Source organism: Glycine soja, chromosome 16 (assembly GCF_004193775.1).
Source record: "Glycine soja cultivar W05 chromosome 16, ASM419377v2, whole genome shotgun sequence".
Taxonomy (NCBI): Eukaryota; Viridiplantae; Streptophyta; class Magnoliopsida; order Fabales; family Fabaceae; genus Glycine; species Glycine soja.
Window position 1 is genome coordinate 4,277,340 of NC_041017.1, and position 15,416 is coordinate 4,292,755.

Sequence of the window (15,416 nt, forward strand, 5' to 3'; positions counted from 1 at the left end):
AGAAGTTGAGTCCCATAAGCCCAAATGGCCCAAGCTTTTGTGGACATTGAATTGAATCTTGCAAGATCAACGATTATAAAGCCATATATATTGTATTTGAAAAAGTTCGTTTACTTGTCAAAAACACAAAGGGATGGACTATCGTCCACTACTTTGATCTGAATAGATTTTATAAAAGATGAAGACTTGTGTGAAAAGTGTAATAAATAAGTGTTTAATGAACATTATGGTAAAACTTAGGAAAGGAGTAAAAACACTAATCAATGTGATTATAAATGAATTTTTTTTTATCACTTCTGACTACATTTATTATTTTTTAAATCACTATTAACAAACTCTTAAACTCCTCTAAATCAAAAGACATTTAAATATTATTTATAACTAAGTTACTTCAGACTTTTACAAACAAGTGTTTGTTTTGAATTACAAGATTCAATAACTCAAAGTGTGGATAAAACAAAATTAAGCTCAATCTCTTCGAAATAATATTTGAAATACAAGATTCAATTGGTGTGACCAAAGTCTTAATTATATTATAAAGCTTAAACTTATTATCAAGAATTGATGAATTTTTTTTTATTAATAATTAATTTATTTAATCATATCCAATGTCCATCTTAAGATATTAGGTGTCCAAAATTAAAATACAATAAATAACTTGTTAATTATTATAATAAATTCAGGTCAAAGAAAATTATAATTTTTTTTGGGGAATTTTCTATCGACATATTAATGTAATATTAATTATTAAGAATTTTCAATTGAATTAATTCAATGATGAAATCCACCATCACCTATATATGTAATTTAATAAATGAAATATATTAATCTTTATCCAGTAAAAATTGTTACATATATATTAATCTATCCAGATTATTGATATCTTGTTCATAATAATTATATGATCAATAATAATTTAGATTAAAATTATAAAAAAAACTTTTTTATTATTTTTATTTAATTAAAATTTTATTAAATTAAAAATTTAATAAAATAATAAGTATAATAATAAAATAAAAACAATATTTATTTATTAAAATTGATAAGATGGTAAATTAGAACTTAAGATATTAAGATATTTATAAGGTATTTATGGCAAGAGTATATGGTTTAGCCGTAACCACATGATGCACAAAAAACAAGTGATGGAGCAGGTAATTGCAAAGGCCTATAATGAAATGATTGGTGAAGATCAGTGGCTCCACACATCCAACTGTTTGGAAACGTCCTTATGTGAGCATAGTTAAAATAAACTTTGATGCATCAACCAAGAGTGTGAATTGCTTCAAGAATACCACGCGTCCTTATGTAACGATTGAAAAAGATAAAAATTAAATTATATTTTAAGTAAATAGTTATTTTTGTTTGTAACGATAAATTCGTTCTTGACGCGTCAGATAAGTCTTATAATAGATGACCCTAATTAAAATCTCGTTAATTTTCCCGCTGGTTCATTTTAAAAAAACCCAAATAGCCATTCAATTTCGAGGCTTTACGCGCCGTTTCGAAAGCGATGACGCTATCCACCGCGCCCTCACCGCCACCGGCATTAGAAGAGGAGCCGTTACCTCACGACGGCGACGATTACCACGGCATCGTTTCACTGGACGACGAGGGTTTCCCGTCGCAATTCCCCGAATCAGGAACGGCGTCGGAAAAGAGCAGTTTCGCCGCGGATTTCTATCGCAGCGGAACCGATTGGTCCTCGCTGTTGTTGTCGCTGGAAGATAGTAAACAGAGCGATTTAGCGCAAGATTCGGGGAAGAAGATGAAGCAGGCCAATCTGTTCCAGATTTGGGGGTTTAAAAGAAACGACGCCATTGGTTCAGTTGAATCTGGTCCCAGTAAAAGTGGTTGTTGTGACGACGGAGGTGGTTCTTCTGAGAGGAAGATTGTGAAACCTGAAAATCGGTGTTCGATTTTTCCCGACACAGGGAAAGAGTTCGAGAACGCGAAATCTTCTCGCAAGAGAAAGGGTTCCTGTGGTGAAAATAGGGTTACACGTTCCTGTCCCTTTTATAAGAAAATGCCAGGTGAAATGAAATGAAATTTCTTCCACTTTCTTTTTATCGGTTATATCTTAGTAACTTTTCCAATTCAAGTTGATTCAGTGAACCAACTTAAAGGGTACAAGTTTAAGTCCACTAGAGTGTTGAAAACAATATCAGCTGAGAAATGAGTTTGGCGAAAGTTATGTGTGTTTGATTTCTTCCTTTTGAAACAGTTTTTAGTTTTCAAAATGCAGCTAAATAAAGTTGGTGCAAGGCACATAACACAGTGTGGAATTGAAGGATAGGTTGAACAAGATGAAAATAGAAGATGAGAAAACACTTGTTTTGGAAACAATTTTCAAAACTTAGCTTCATAGATTTTGCATGAGAATTTGATTGTTGATTTGAGTAGTATTGTTTTATTAAACATTTTTTAGAAGAAAAAAATTGAGAAGAGAATCAAACAGACCCTTACATGTTGATTTTTCTTCTTCTCTGTTCCGTGAAGTTTCTGAATGTTCTAAATGGATATACTATATTTGTCAATGCAGGGACAATGTTCACTGTTGATGCTTTTCGTTATGGGTGTGTTGAAGGGTGCTCAGCATATTTTCTTACTCATTTCCATTGCGATCACTATGGTGGCCTTAGCAAGAAATGGTCACATGGCCCTATATATTGCTCTCCTCTCACAGGAAGGCTCGTTCAAATGTGTCTCTCGGTAAATCCTTTGTAAGATTTCAGAAGCTCAACTGTCTCGTGTCTCCTATGCTTTGTCTGTAGATTGCTCACTTTCATGGACTTATGAATCAAACTGCACTTGATCTTATTTTTTCCCTTGCAATTCTGTGAAGGGAATAACTTGTTTTTTGTTAATATTTGTTTGTATAGGTATATCCACCCTTTGGAATTTAATGAGGAACATGTGATTGATGGTGTCAAAGTGACTTTGTTAGAAGCTAATCACTGCCCTGGTGCAGCTTTGATTCACTTTAACCTACCAAATGGCCAACGCTATTTGCACACTGGAGATTTTAGAGCATGTAAACTAATGCAAGCTTACCATCTTCTTGTAAATCAACGTGTGAATGTACTTTATTTGGATACCACATATTGCAACCCAAAATACAGGTAAGACACTGATCTGGTTTGTATAGGTCTTGTCATTTGGTTACAATATTTAATCGCTGGTTTTTCCAACCTCGGTTGATGGTTCTAAGTGACAAATTTCTGCTTCAGGTTCCCTTCCAAGGAAGAAGTACTCAATTATGTTGTCAAAATCACAAAGAACCACCTCAAAATTCATCCTAGAACTTTAGTGGTTGTTGGGGCATACAGTATTGGCAAAGAATGTGTATATCTTGCAATTTCTAAGGCTCTTGGGGTATGTATGTTTCTTTCCATGGAAAACTTCTATTTTGACTTATGTATACATTCTATACCTTTTTCTTTTCAATTGTCCTTCTTGTTGACATGAAGGGATGTCCTAGGAAAAATAAAAAAAAAACATAAATTGATACCTAAGAGATTGATTTATGTCTTTATGAGGATCTAATCTATAATGCTGATGGTTTTGAAGTATTCTCTTTATTTCTTTGATCCTTCAGATCATATATTGATACCTTCTTGATTGGTTTGTCTCCATAACGATCTAATCCATATTGCTGATGGTTTTGAAGTTTTCACTTTATTATTTTGATCCTTTTGCAATGTCTAAATTTTTGCGTGCTGGAGTTGCCAACATTATAGCCAAATGACAATTTTGATTATTTGTGGTATGGTTATGAGGGTTTTTTAGACTGTTTCATGACCTGAATTAATAAAAGTAGCTTTAATTTGCCTTGTGATGTCCCCTCTTAGAGGCTTAGACTGTTTGACCCAGTGACGGAATATATATGCCTCTTTTATGATTCAGGTTAAAATTTATGCAAATGCTTCAAGAAGACGGATTTTGCAAGCTTTTGGTTGGCCTGACCTTTCAGATAAACTCTGTACAAACGGAAACAACACACTTCTCCATGTTCTGCCGATGTCATCTTTAAGAGTTGAGGTTTAATTCTGTGCCGTTACATTTTAATCTCAAAAGTCCTTCCTCTTAAAAAAATTTATATTACAATTCACCATCATGTTTTTACTTGTTACATCAGACCTTAAAGGATTACTTGAAGACCTACAAGGAGCAATTCACAGCAATTTTGGCATTTCGTCCTACAGGCATTTTACCTATACTTATGATAACATTTATTTCTGAATCATCTTGGTATTTTTAAGTTATCAACAGAGAAGCTATTTGTGCCGACAGAGTAGTTCAATTCAAGTGAAAATACTTCATCCTTCATATTTTTAGGTTGGACTTTCAGTGAGAAGATAAGCAACGATCTGGAACTAATTAAACCTGTTTCTAAAGGAAATATTACGATATATGGTAAGATAAACTGCATTTCAACAACCACTGATGATATAAAATATGAACTTGTTATTAGTACTTATTTGTATTGAAAATGCTCTGTACTGGACAATGGTGGATGAGGGTATAGTGTTTCTTCGTAGTAACAATCTGCTTTCTGATGCTGAAATGCATCCTCAGTGTGAAACACAATTTTAATTTGTTTATTCTCTATTGCCCTTATACCACTTCTGTTGGTTTTTAAGTGTTGTTTAAGGTTGGGACATAAGAATTAAGAAGTATAATTAATGTAAGTACAGTTTATCTAGTAGAGCAGTACAGTTTACAAGTCGTTTTTCTTCCTTCTTTTAGGGGTTCCCTATAGTGAGCACTCCAGCTTCTCAGAACTGCAAGATTTTGTTCAGGTCCAGAAGTGAATATTGTGATTACTTTCATTGAGACATGATAATTTATCTGATGATATCTACAAAATTGTAATATTTTGTTCTCCTTTTCTAGTGAACTTACCTTTATCTTCATACAGGTTTTGAGGCCTGACAAGATAATTCCAACTGTGAATGTTGGAAATGCTGCTAATCGAGAAAAGATGCAATCCTACTTTCGAGATTGGTTGAAGGGCTAAATTCTCTGGGTCTCTGCTATTCCTGAAAGAGATTGAACTTTTTATCTGAGATTACCATTATAAAACCAATTTGCAAGGACTCAACATTTCTTGCTGTGCGCTGAAGGTGATATATGAATTCTTTTTACACCTTAATCATTTGGATTACATGCTTTCTCAAATGGCTACACAGTGCAACGGGTGTTTTGACATGTTTCAGGTTGAGCCCCGGTATGGTTCCCATTTGTTGCCACTAAAAATATCCCTGCAAGGTCCTAATGCAGGGCATGCCACAATTTTATGACAACCAAAATAGGGAAAAATAGAAGGAGATTCCGTGCCTTCTGATATTGTCTTCTGTGTACCTTAGCAACTGCCCATTTTGAACATTGATGTTTAACAAATAGCAGTGAAGTTTCCTATTTTTTATCCCGCTTATAAATCAAGTAATTATTGTTGTTTTATTCCGTAGGACTTGGTTATATCGAGTAGAGGGCTTTTGCTAAAGCTTCATGTAGGTATTTTTATTCCTTCCTTTGTAGTATGTTGGTAGTAGTTAAGCTACCTGTACGTTGGAGAAAAATATCGTACGATTATAACACATTTAATATCGATTTGCATTTGGTGAAATCAACCTGAGGGATTATCAATTTTTCATTTAATTTTAAACTTAGATTAATAAATATTTCAAAACTTCTCAACTTGAAGAACATGGGAAAGATTTTAGATATCCTAATAAGAAAACTAAGGAGTTTTTCAGCGTACCCTTCATGATATGCAGAGCAAATCTTGTTATCTATTTTATTTTATGGTAATTTATAGTTTAACAATCTTTTGCGATTTGATCCTCAATGCTTTTAACATGAGACTTTACTCCTGCGGATTGATTTGATGTCATAAAATGAGTCCTTATGTTAATTATCATAACACTTTACTTGCATCTACTTTTTAATAATTAAAAAGATACTTGTTAGAGTTATATAATAAAAACAGAAGTTTATATAAGGGTTGAGTGTGTTAACAAGATACACTTTTAAGAGTTTTAACAAATCAAAAAGTTATAACTTGGTTAAGTTTTTGCTAAAAAAACAAAAACACGTGAAAATATACTATCATTCATACACTAATTTTTCAGGCGTTCTTTAAAAAATTATACCATCAAAAGTATTTTAATAACTCAAAAGCTACAAGTTGTTAACGTACTTCTAGAAGCAACTAAAACTTTTTATATAAACATGAAGTTCATTTAATTAAATTTCACATGAAAAGATATTAACAAACTGTCAACGAATTTATCGTGTAACAAACAAGGATGCTAGGCTTTGTTATAAAACAGTAAGTGATACTCAATTACTGAATCACATATGCCATTTGACTCTAAGGAGATTCTATTAACATTTTCTTTTTCAATCTTAATAGATGAAGATAACCATACCTGCCTAACAGACCATGGGAGACAAAATGATATAAAACTTTTAGTTCCTATAAAATAAATAAGTTTTATATTTTTTGATATTGAATTTAAACAACATTTTTTTTTATTTTTTTATCTAAAATATAAGTAAATCTCAATTAATGAACTCTCGTCTAATGAAATTATTATTAAAATATCTTTTATTTTATGTTTGATATCAAGTTCCAATCAAAGATAATTCAAGAAAAAAATTAATTTTAATTGAAAATAATAATTTAATGAAATTAACTAATTTCCTTAACATCGTGAAACATATTTTTTTATTTTCTCTTTTCATTATAATCAAGACCGGAGAGAGTAAATACTAAAATTATTATTTTTGATCCATTAAAAATACCACACTTTCTCACGATCACACAAGAATTTTCCATACTTATGTTTAAACTGACTTAGTTGTTTGTTTTAATTCAAATACTCTTTTAAATTTACAAAGATTATGTTCGATAGGGCAATTCAAAACTTTTAACTTCTAATTTAAAACATTACTTGAAATAGCATTCTTTAAAACACAACTTGAAATATCCTTTTTTAAAACATTAATTTTTAATTTTTTATATTTTCTTTTAAATAAATCATGATATTATTACTTTTTTTTATCATTTTATACCCACTTTAACAATTAATTTTATCGAATACTTCTAATTTAATAAATTAACTTTTCCATTTCCAGCTATATGGGTATTCAGCTTCCAAGGATAGTTGAAGCAATCGGAATTATATTATTAATTAATATATTTAAAGATTGTTTGCAAGCCCCACGTCTTGGCACGATGGGCTCCTTGTCTAATAAAATTGTCATATTCTCTGATCTCGCCCTAGCATTAAAGCCATGAATTATTATGTAGAGTACAATCAAAGTCAATAACGCACAGTAGAGCTTTCTGAACTCCATACCTTGTTAGTTTGGACAACCGTCACCCAAAAGAAATTAAACTTGATAACCATATTTTAGCATGCCACATTGCCATTTATACCAAGTTCTCAATGAAAATGCACACAAGAAACGATACTGACAAAACAAACACATATTTACTTCTAGGAAAAAAAATAAGAAAAAAACAAAAATAAATTTCTTCAAAATTTAAAATTAACTCTTCATTAATTAATTGTTAATTAATTTATATATATTCTCTCATCTTTTAGAGAAATTATATGAAATTTTTTACAAATCAACTAATATCGAGTAAATATTATCGAGTTAATTTTAACTTATAAAAAAAATCATCTCATTTTCTTCTTATTATCTTAAAAAGTGCTTATAAGAAAGCATACCCAAATAGACCCATAGTGGCTATACAACTGTAATTTTGGCTCTAAACCAAGTACAAAATTGCTGATAAAATCCATAGTTTGTGTTTGTTTCTATTAAGATGCTTCGGTGATCTGTCTGTTGAAGAAAGAGAAAAAAATATTGTGCTCAAACTCTCCCTGTATGTAGTGCCCCCCATATGCATCCCCATAAATGCAATTCACGTGCTGTAAGGGCCATAACTAATGCTGGATCACAAAAGGGATATCAATCACATGATTTCAGCAAGAACTAAGGCAGATTTAGTTCATGTGCATTTCACAGGTTGTTTGCTTATGTCAAAGACCGAAAATAAATGGTAAATCTACCTTGTGCAGTAATATACTGGAACATCAAGCACAAATATCTTCCATTTCATCTTATAATGACAAACTGTCCGATACCAACTTTTTTTTTTAAGTAAAGCCATGCATAACCCAATGATTAGTACTCAGTTTCTTTTGAAACTGTCCCATGATAGATTATACTACATAAACCTGTTAGACACTGTCATGATGCCATCACCTTAATCCCGTGCAGAGTGCAGAAAAAGAACTCAAGTAGATTATGCAAGCCACACCTCCAAGACATTAGACCAAAGAGAAGCAAATGGCATAAAGAACCTTAAGCTCAATAAATCAGTGGTTTCAAAGTCCTTGATTAGCATCCATGAAAGAATAAGCCCACTGACCCATCTTAACAGGTAGTTAAAGATCATGGAGAGTAGCCAGCCAAATATAATTCCAAGGCAACTCACAGGCTAGTTTAGAGAAATGTAAACACTTCAACATCCACAATTCATCAAACAAAGAAATCCTACGTAATGTAAACTTTAGGTCATGCAATAAGTCATCCTTCACCACCACTGGCACTAGCATGAGCCTATTTGAATACAAGGCTAGAAGTACTCTTGAGAGCTTTATGTGTGTGTGTGATCTTGACACGCTACCATCTCAATTGTATAGAATACTAAATACTAAATATTAAATTTCACACATAACACTTACCCTTTTTTTTTTATAAAGGCACTCTACCCTACATTCATTATCACTCATTTTTCAGATGAAATGCACGACAGAGATCATCATGTTCATTTACCCTCCAAACCAGCTACATAGTTTATCAATATTTTCAATTCCAAAAGGTTATGCATAACCAAAGGTCCAAACGGAGACAATCCACCTTTGAGTACCTTCAGATCTCCCGAAAGAGATTAGTCAATGTGAATGACCTGATATGATATGCTTGTGAAAAAAGAACTCATCATATCTATGAAGGGTGTTTAGGAATATGCAAAGCAGTGAAAAGTTCTATATCATAACAAAACAAAATTGGAACTACACACGTATTCATCTCTCTCACTCACTAAACAGGAATACTAATGTCCCTACATTCTGATCAAATACTAACGATAGATAACAAAAATTCTAAATAAATAAATAAATAATGAGCGAAAAAAAAAAGATTCAAGCCTGGGTGCCAGTAAAGGCCTTCATCTGAATATGGCTGTGATTAGCGTCCGTAGGGGAAGCCGCGGTGGGGAGCGCCTCATAGGATCCGAGCCTCCTGCCACCGACACTCCTGCAGACGAGAGCATAAGTAAGGAGAACGATTAGGACGACGAAGATGGTGTGGATCAAGAACGCCAGATCAAGGATCGCGACGGCGCGGAGCTTGGACTCATCGAGATCGCACTGTGTGGAACCTTCGACGCCGCTGGTGACGTCGAGGAGGCGGTGGCAGCCCTCGGGGATGAAGGCGTCGGCGTAGAGGGAGAGCCCGCTCTGGAGGGCCCAGAGCCCGCGGAGGCAGAAGGCGGCGGAGAGCGCGACGTCCGCGGGGAACAACCGGGGGAGCGCGGCGAGGAGGAGGCAGAGGAGGGCGGAGAGGTGGGAGAGCGAGGCGGAGACGGAGAGGCATTTGGCCTCGATGGCGGAGGTTTGGAGCGAGGCGCGGGCGGAGGCGAGGGAGGCGTGGAGGAGGAAGAGGGCGGAGGCGAGGGCGAAGGAGAGGTCGGGGGGGAGAGGGAGGAGGGCGGGGGAGGCGTCGGCCAAGAGGAGGGCGAGGGCGAGGAGGAGGAATAAAAAGAGCGAGGCGGCGGATTGGAGGGAGGTGATGCGGTGGACGGCGGTGGCGCCACGGACTAAGGGATCAGCGTCGGCGGAGATGAGGAGGTGGTGGGCCATGGCGAGGAGGAGAGATGTTATGACTAAGTAAAGAGGGAGGCGGCGGGGGTAGGGGAAGGGGTGGAAGGGTTTGGCGGCGTAGGAGAGGGGCGATTTGAGGTAGTTGCGCGTGGTGGTTATGAGGTGGTAGATGCCAAGCGTGAAAAGTGCTGCGGAGGAAATCACTTGGTACACTAAACTCCCCATTCTGTTACACTGCTTCTTCTCTTCTTCTGTCAGGTTTCATCTTCCTCTTCCTCTCCCTTTTCTCTCTTAATTATATTATTATTATAACTATGACTTTTTCCCTTTATTGGCTTTTCTTTCTTTCTATCTCCCCCAACCCAAAATCTTATCATACTTTCCTTTTCTCTTTCTCTCGAGAGGATGTGTTGACAGTTTATTTTATTTTTTTTTTCATGAAAGAATGTGTTGATGTTTCGGATGGAGAAAAAAAATATTTAATCGAAGAAACACATTGCTTTTCTAATCGAAGAAACACAATGCTTTTCTAATCCAAGAAAAAAGAAGAAGATAAAATGAGAGAGAAAAATTAATTTTTAAAATTAAATTAATTTTTATCTTTTCTTGTTTTTATTATTTTCCTTTTCATCTAAACAAATCTTGTAAGTCTATTTTTGGTATAAAAGAAATAAAATCAAATTTAGAAGACAAAAAATAAATTTAAATTAATAAAATAGGACAAAATTTAATTTTATTTTAAAATATGTTTTTCTTTCAATTAATACAAAATTATTTTGATTTAGCTAATAATCTCTTGTTTAAGTCATAAATGTGTAATTTTCTTAAATAATTAAAGGAAGAATAATTATATCATTTATTGATATTTTACTTTTTCTTTCTCTTACCCAATCTTACCATATATTTCAATGAGTATAGCATAATTACAATTCAAAATTAAAAAAGTATTTGTTTAAATAGTTTCATATTTTGTCATATAAATATAAATATTTTTATTATAAAATTAAATGTAAAAAATTTCTTGTATTAAAGTCCATAGGGAGTGCATTGTTATTGTATTGCCTTATAAATTTTAATATATTATTTATTGTATTATGTTATATGATTGAAAATTCTATTGTTAATACTTGATATTTGATAGTAAGAACTAAGTAACACCAATCAAAGGTTATTAACACCATATATTGCTATTTCTACAATTGACTTAAATGTAATTTTAGCATATTTATCTTTTTTAATTCATAATTTTAAATTAGAGATATTTAATTTCTATATTTCTTAATATTTGTAGTATTGATCTCCTATTTTAAAATAAAAACATTGAATCTTTTAATTTTGTAAAATCTACAAAATTAGTCCTCTATCAAACTGAAAATGTTGATTATTAATAAATTAATGTTGACTATAATGTTGACTAAATAAATTATTTCATACCACATCATTAAATTTGGACAATATTAGGTTAATCTCTTCATCGATCGATGATTCAAATTTGATGGAAGGTTTCTAAAATCGCAAATTTTATAATATTAGAAGATTAAATGTCTTTATTTTAAAATAGAGAAATCAAAATTATGAATTTTGAAAAATAGGAAAACTACATGTGTCTATTTTAAAATAGAAGGATCAAACTTATGGATTTTGACAAAATAAGAGAATCAAAATTGTATTTAAGCCTCTGCAAATTAATAGCGGTTGAAGGGATAAGCAAGCTTCAATTAAGTAATAAAAAGTCCATAATATCATAATTCGAATACAGAAACAGATTGTTGCTTGAATGCGAAGCTAAACAAATACGCAGAAGAGAGGGTTGGAAGGGAGAATTTACACAGACAATGCAGCATGGACGTTAAGATAAGCACAGGGAAGGCACTAGCCATCAAGTCATCAACAAATTGGTAATGGCTTTTGAATTCATGTTTAAATAGAAAGTACAAATTCTATGTTGCAAATTTACATTACAAATACAGGACTCTTCTTATAATCGCTTTACCTCACTAACTTCTTCCAACTTCCACCTGCAAATGCGCAGTCAGCATATCAAACTGCAGTGCAGTACTTTCTAACACATTTCTTTTGGTCAAAACACTCTTCACACAACAAAACACTCACGAAATATGGGATGAAAAATCTGTCCAGCTTGTAGGCACTTGCACACTAAAAAATGAGTACAACAAGTAAGATGACAAGCACGACCACAAAAATTGCAAGCAACCACCAACACTGCAAAGTAAGAAAATATTTAATGAGAAGTCATATATTATAAGAATGATGTAAAAGTGTAATAACATTAATAGTAGAAGAAGAATGCTGTATGCAACTCTTGCACTTCTTCCAGGCTTTGATTGTGTTGGAGCATTATTAGAGATTATTTAGAATGATAAGATCTTTATGACTCACCCATGAGGTTTTGGATTTCACACTTTTGGAAGCCTTAGCTAGCTGGACCCTAGCTTGGGTTGTTGCACCAGCAGAAGCATCAATATTTGAATGAATGTCATCTGTCAGAATGATGCATAGAAATATGAGCGAAGAGAATAACTAAATGTTGTAGCAACAAGAAGCTAGTAAAATGGTAATCTTATTTACCAATAACAACACCCTGATCATGAACCAGAACAGCTAGGTCCTTGAATATTTCATTTGCTTGTCCAATTTGCTCTTCTACCTCTCTAATTCCCTGTTCTCTTTCTTCAATCATGGCCTCATTGAAGGATATTTCATTGTCCAACAGAAGTATCTCTTGCCTGGATTTTTATTTCAGCGATCAAGGAAACCAGACCTCGAAAAATTATACTTCAATCAAGAGTTGAATAAGCCAAAAACAAACTATACATATATCTTTCAAAAACGCATATATTGTTTATATATTACAATGATAAGATAAAGATTAAACAGAAGTCAATTGGTCCCGTTAAATAGCTGAAATGTTGCAGACTTACCTCTTATGCTCTCTGATAAAAGGTTGGCTTTCCACGTCTATCCCAACCGATTCTTCACCAGAGCCAGAGCTGTTTACAAACAAACAAATGATAAAGGAGAGCTCGAATCAGGAGGGAAAAAAACAAAAAATAGGCTCCAAAGGTTAAGAAAAAGGGTCTGCAACTGCAATTGCGGCCCAAATCTCAAAGTTTTTGGGGTATTTCTGACTGCAATTGTAGCTACATTAGCTCTATTTGTTTGCAATTTTCCACAATATTAAGGATTGGAATGAAACTGCAACCACAACGGTGACTTTGAGGAGTATAGAAGTGATATTTTTACTATAATGCAAAAGAATGATTGACCTTGTTGGTAAAGAAGAAGGGGCAGCAGGGGTATAAGCTGATTCGCGCTCAGAGGCAAGCTGTTGTACTTTCTGGAACTCTTGCAATGTGGTTTGGAAATCTCTTGCAAGCTTAGCATCCTCAATTTTCTTACTAGCCTGGGGTTAGATGAAGAAAAACTGGGAGGGTTAACTAACATCCAATTCATATTTAGCATTCACAGTTTTCAAGCATAGAAAAAGAAACAGAAAGTTTGGAGCACCAAATACAAGGCCAAACAAAAAAGTCAATTCCAAATTTTCAATACTAGAAAGCATCACAAGGCTATGATCGATTGACTTTTGGTACACGGCACGCAACCATTAGTTTCCTGTGGTTCAACAAGGGTTGAATTTCTTGGAAAATTTCCAAATAGAAACTAGAATCCAGGTTCTTTTATTTTTTCCTCTCACTCTTTTCTTATGAACATGACTTACCAATAAACACTTAAAGAAGAAGAAAATAAGAAGTAAAAATGAAACAGGCTTTTTTCCATAAGAAAACTTAATCATAAACTAATTCTAGTTTGTAGTATAATCTTTTTTTATAAGTATTTACGGAGAAAATTGATCTAATTGATTTATGAATATGATCGATTGTAGGTAATGAAAATTCTTAGTCACACATGAAGCATCAAATTAAAAGAAAGAAAAGAAGTGAAGCATACATTGGCATTAGCATCACGATCAGATTCAGTCAAGGATTTGAGCTTAGCAGAACTATCTTTCACCAGCAGCAATATTCTCTGCCTCGTATTGTGCCTACCAAACACGCCATGGTAAAAAAACAGAAGAAGAAAAAAACAAAGAACCAAAGAAACAAGAATTAGAGCGAAGGGGAAGGTACAGTTTCTGACGGTGTTCGGGAGTGTCTTTAACGGTTCCAACGCCATCGACGAGTCGCCGGAAAGTAGCGACGGCGGTGTTGATCTGGAAAATTCCGGCGGCAACGGCCTGCGACGGGGACTGGTTCCGGCGAGAGGGAGGGTTGGGCCCACCTTGGATGTCTTGAAAACTCATGGCTGATGGAATTATGAAATTGAAGCAAAAAAGTTACTTGCTTCGAGACAGTGAGAGGAATATGATTTCAATTCAGTTTGAAACTTAAAATTAATTTAATTGTTGAACCAATTGGGAAGTGCCACCTTGACTCAAAAGACTACACAGACCCCACTCTCCCTTCTGTTCTGTTTTTTCTTTGGATCATACAAATGTTTTCAAAAAAAAAAAAAAAGGAGGTACTCTAGAAATTTTGCCAACACTGCTTTCATACGAAAATTTGTATCTATTTTTTTTTTCGTCTTAATAGTCGTAGTTAATGTGACTTAATATGCATTAAGTAAAGATTTTTTTTTGTTAGAAAAAAATTAGGAGGAAAGTCCTTTGAGAGGCTTAAAAAATGTTCATAAAAATATTTACATTTAGGGGGTGTATTGGATTAAGATTTCAAAGGATTTTAAAAGACTTTTTTATGATTAAAAAGTGTTGTGTATTCAATCAAGACTTTTATAAAATATAAACAAATCTTGTGGTATTCAATTAAGACAATAAAGATTTTTTTTTCAGGGCAACAAAATCTGTTGGTATTCAATTGAGATTTCTTATCACTTTTAAAATGTCTTTTGGTATTCAAAAGTAAATAGATTTTGATGGATTCTTTTGTGGAATGGATTTTGAGAGACTTTTTAGTTAGAAATACACATAAAATACTCCTCCAACAATCTCACCCAAACCCTTGAGACTTTTCATAATCTTCCAAAGACTTTTTCTTCTCCTGCCGAACAAGACACAAACCACTACCAGGTTCATTCTCTTACAACTTTTCAATCAATTTTACCTATTTTTTAATGACAATCGATAGTCAATATTGTTCATACTATATGTATATTACGCAAATCAAAAGAAAAGGGTGCTGTATATGCTTCAAGATTTCGTATTCATATTGTTTTCAACGTCCAGGCAATGAATATGCATCAAAAGAATGGCAATTGATATGCATCAAGATTTCATATTGCTTTTTTTTTAGTACTGTATATGCAAATCAAAATAAAAAACTCTTTTTTTTTTCTGTTTCTTCAACTTGTTTTTTTACAACGTCCATTATTATTATTATTATTTTCTTGTGTTATTATTAAAATGTTAATTATTAATGTGTTATTATTATTTTTTTGACAGCGTGTTATTATTATTATTATTGTGTTAAT

The 15,416-nt window shown here is 33.4% G+C and overlaps 3 protein-coding genes across 5 annotated transcripts; 1 reads left to right on the forward strand and 2 right to left on the reverse strand.

Annotated features, from left to right (window-relative positions):
• Positions 1–1,405: 1,405 nt before the first annotated feature.
• On the forward strand, positions 1,406–5,633 carry LOC114389662 (DNA cross-link repair protein SNM1). Of its 2 annotated transcripts, none has more exons than XM_028350388.1 (10): positions 1,406–2,033; positions 2,543–2,723; positions 2,883–3,122; positions 3,231–3,375; positions 3,907–4,035; positions 4,139–4,205; positions 4,339–4,416; positions 4,750–4,802; positions 4,922–5,126; positions 5,220–5,633. In XM_028350388.1, exons 1-9 carry the CDS (start codon positions 1,514–1,516, stop codon positions 5,018–5,020), a joined length of 1,512 nt encoding a protein of 503 aa, XP_028206189.1. In that variant the 5' UTR covers positions 1,406–1,513; the 3' UTR covers positions 5,021–5,126; positions 5,220–5,633. The 2 variants fall into 2 exon arrangements, with proteins under 2 accessions (XP_028206189.1, XP_028206188.1); XM_028350387.1 differs by having other exon boundaries at positions 1,409–2,033; positions 3,907–4,041.
• Positions 5,634–9,029: 3,396 nt separating this feature from the next.
• Positions 9,030–10,293, reverse strand: LOC114389393. Its single transcript, XM_028350060.1, has one exon. It carries the CDS (start codon positions 10,131–10,133, stop codon positions 9,228–9,230), a length of 906 nt encoding a protein of 301 aa, XP_028205861.1. The 5' UTR covers positions 10,134–10,293; the 3' UTR covers positions 9,030–9,227.
• A 1,310-nt stretch (positions 10,294–11,603) lies between these two features.
• Positions 11,604–14,302, reverse strand: LOC114389394 (syntaxin-22-like). 2 transcript variants are annotated; one of them, XM_028350063.1, is made up of 8 exons: positions 14,060–14,302; positions 13,881–13,974; positions 13,196–13,332; positions 12,851–12,919; positions 12,498–12,655; positions 12,309–12,409; positions 12,021–12,131; positions 11,604–11,926 (listed from the first exon to the last, which is right to left on the reverse strand). In XM_028350063.1, the coding sequence occupies exons 1-7, from the start codon at positions 14,230–14,232 to the stop codon at positions 12,066–12,068; spliced, it is 798 nt and encodes a 265-aa protein (XP_028205864.1). In that variant the 5' UTR covers positions 14,233–14,302; the 3' UTR covers positions 11,604–11,926; positions 12,021–12,065. The 2 variants fall into 2 exon arrangements, with proteins under 2 accessions (XP_028205864.1, XP_028205863.1); XM_028350062.1 differs by having other exon boundaries at positions 11,604–12,131; positions 14,060–14,301.
• Positions 14,303–15,416: the final 1,114 nt, after the last annotated feature.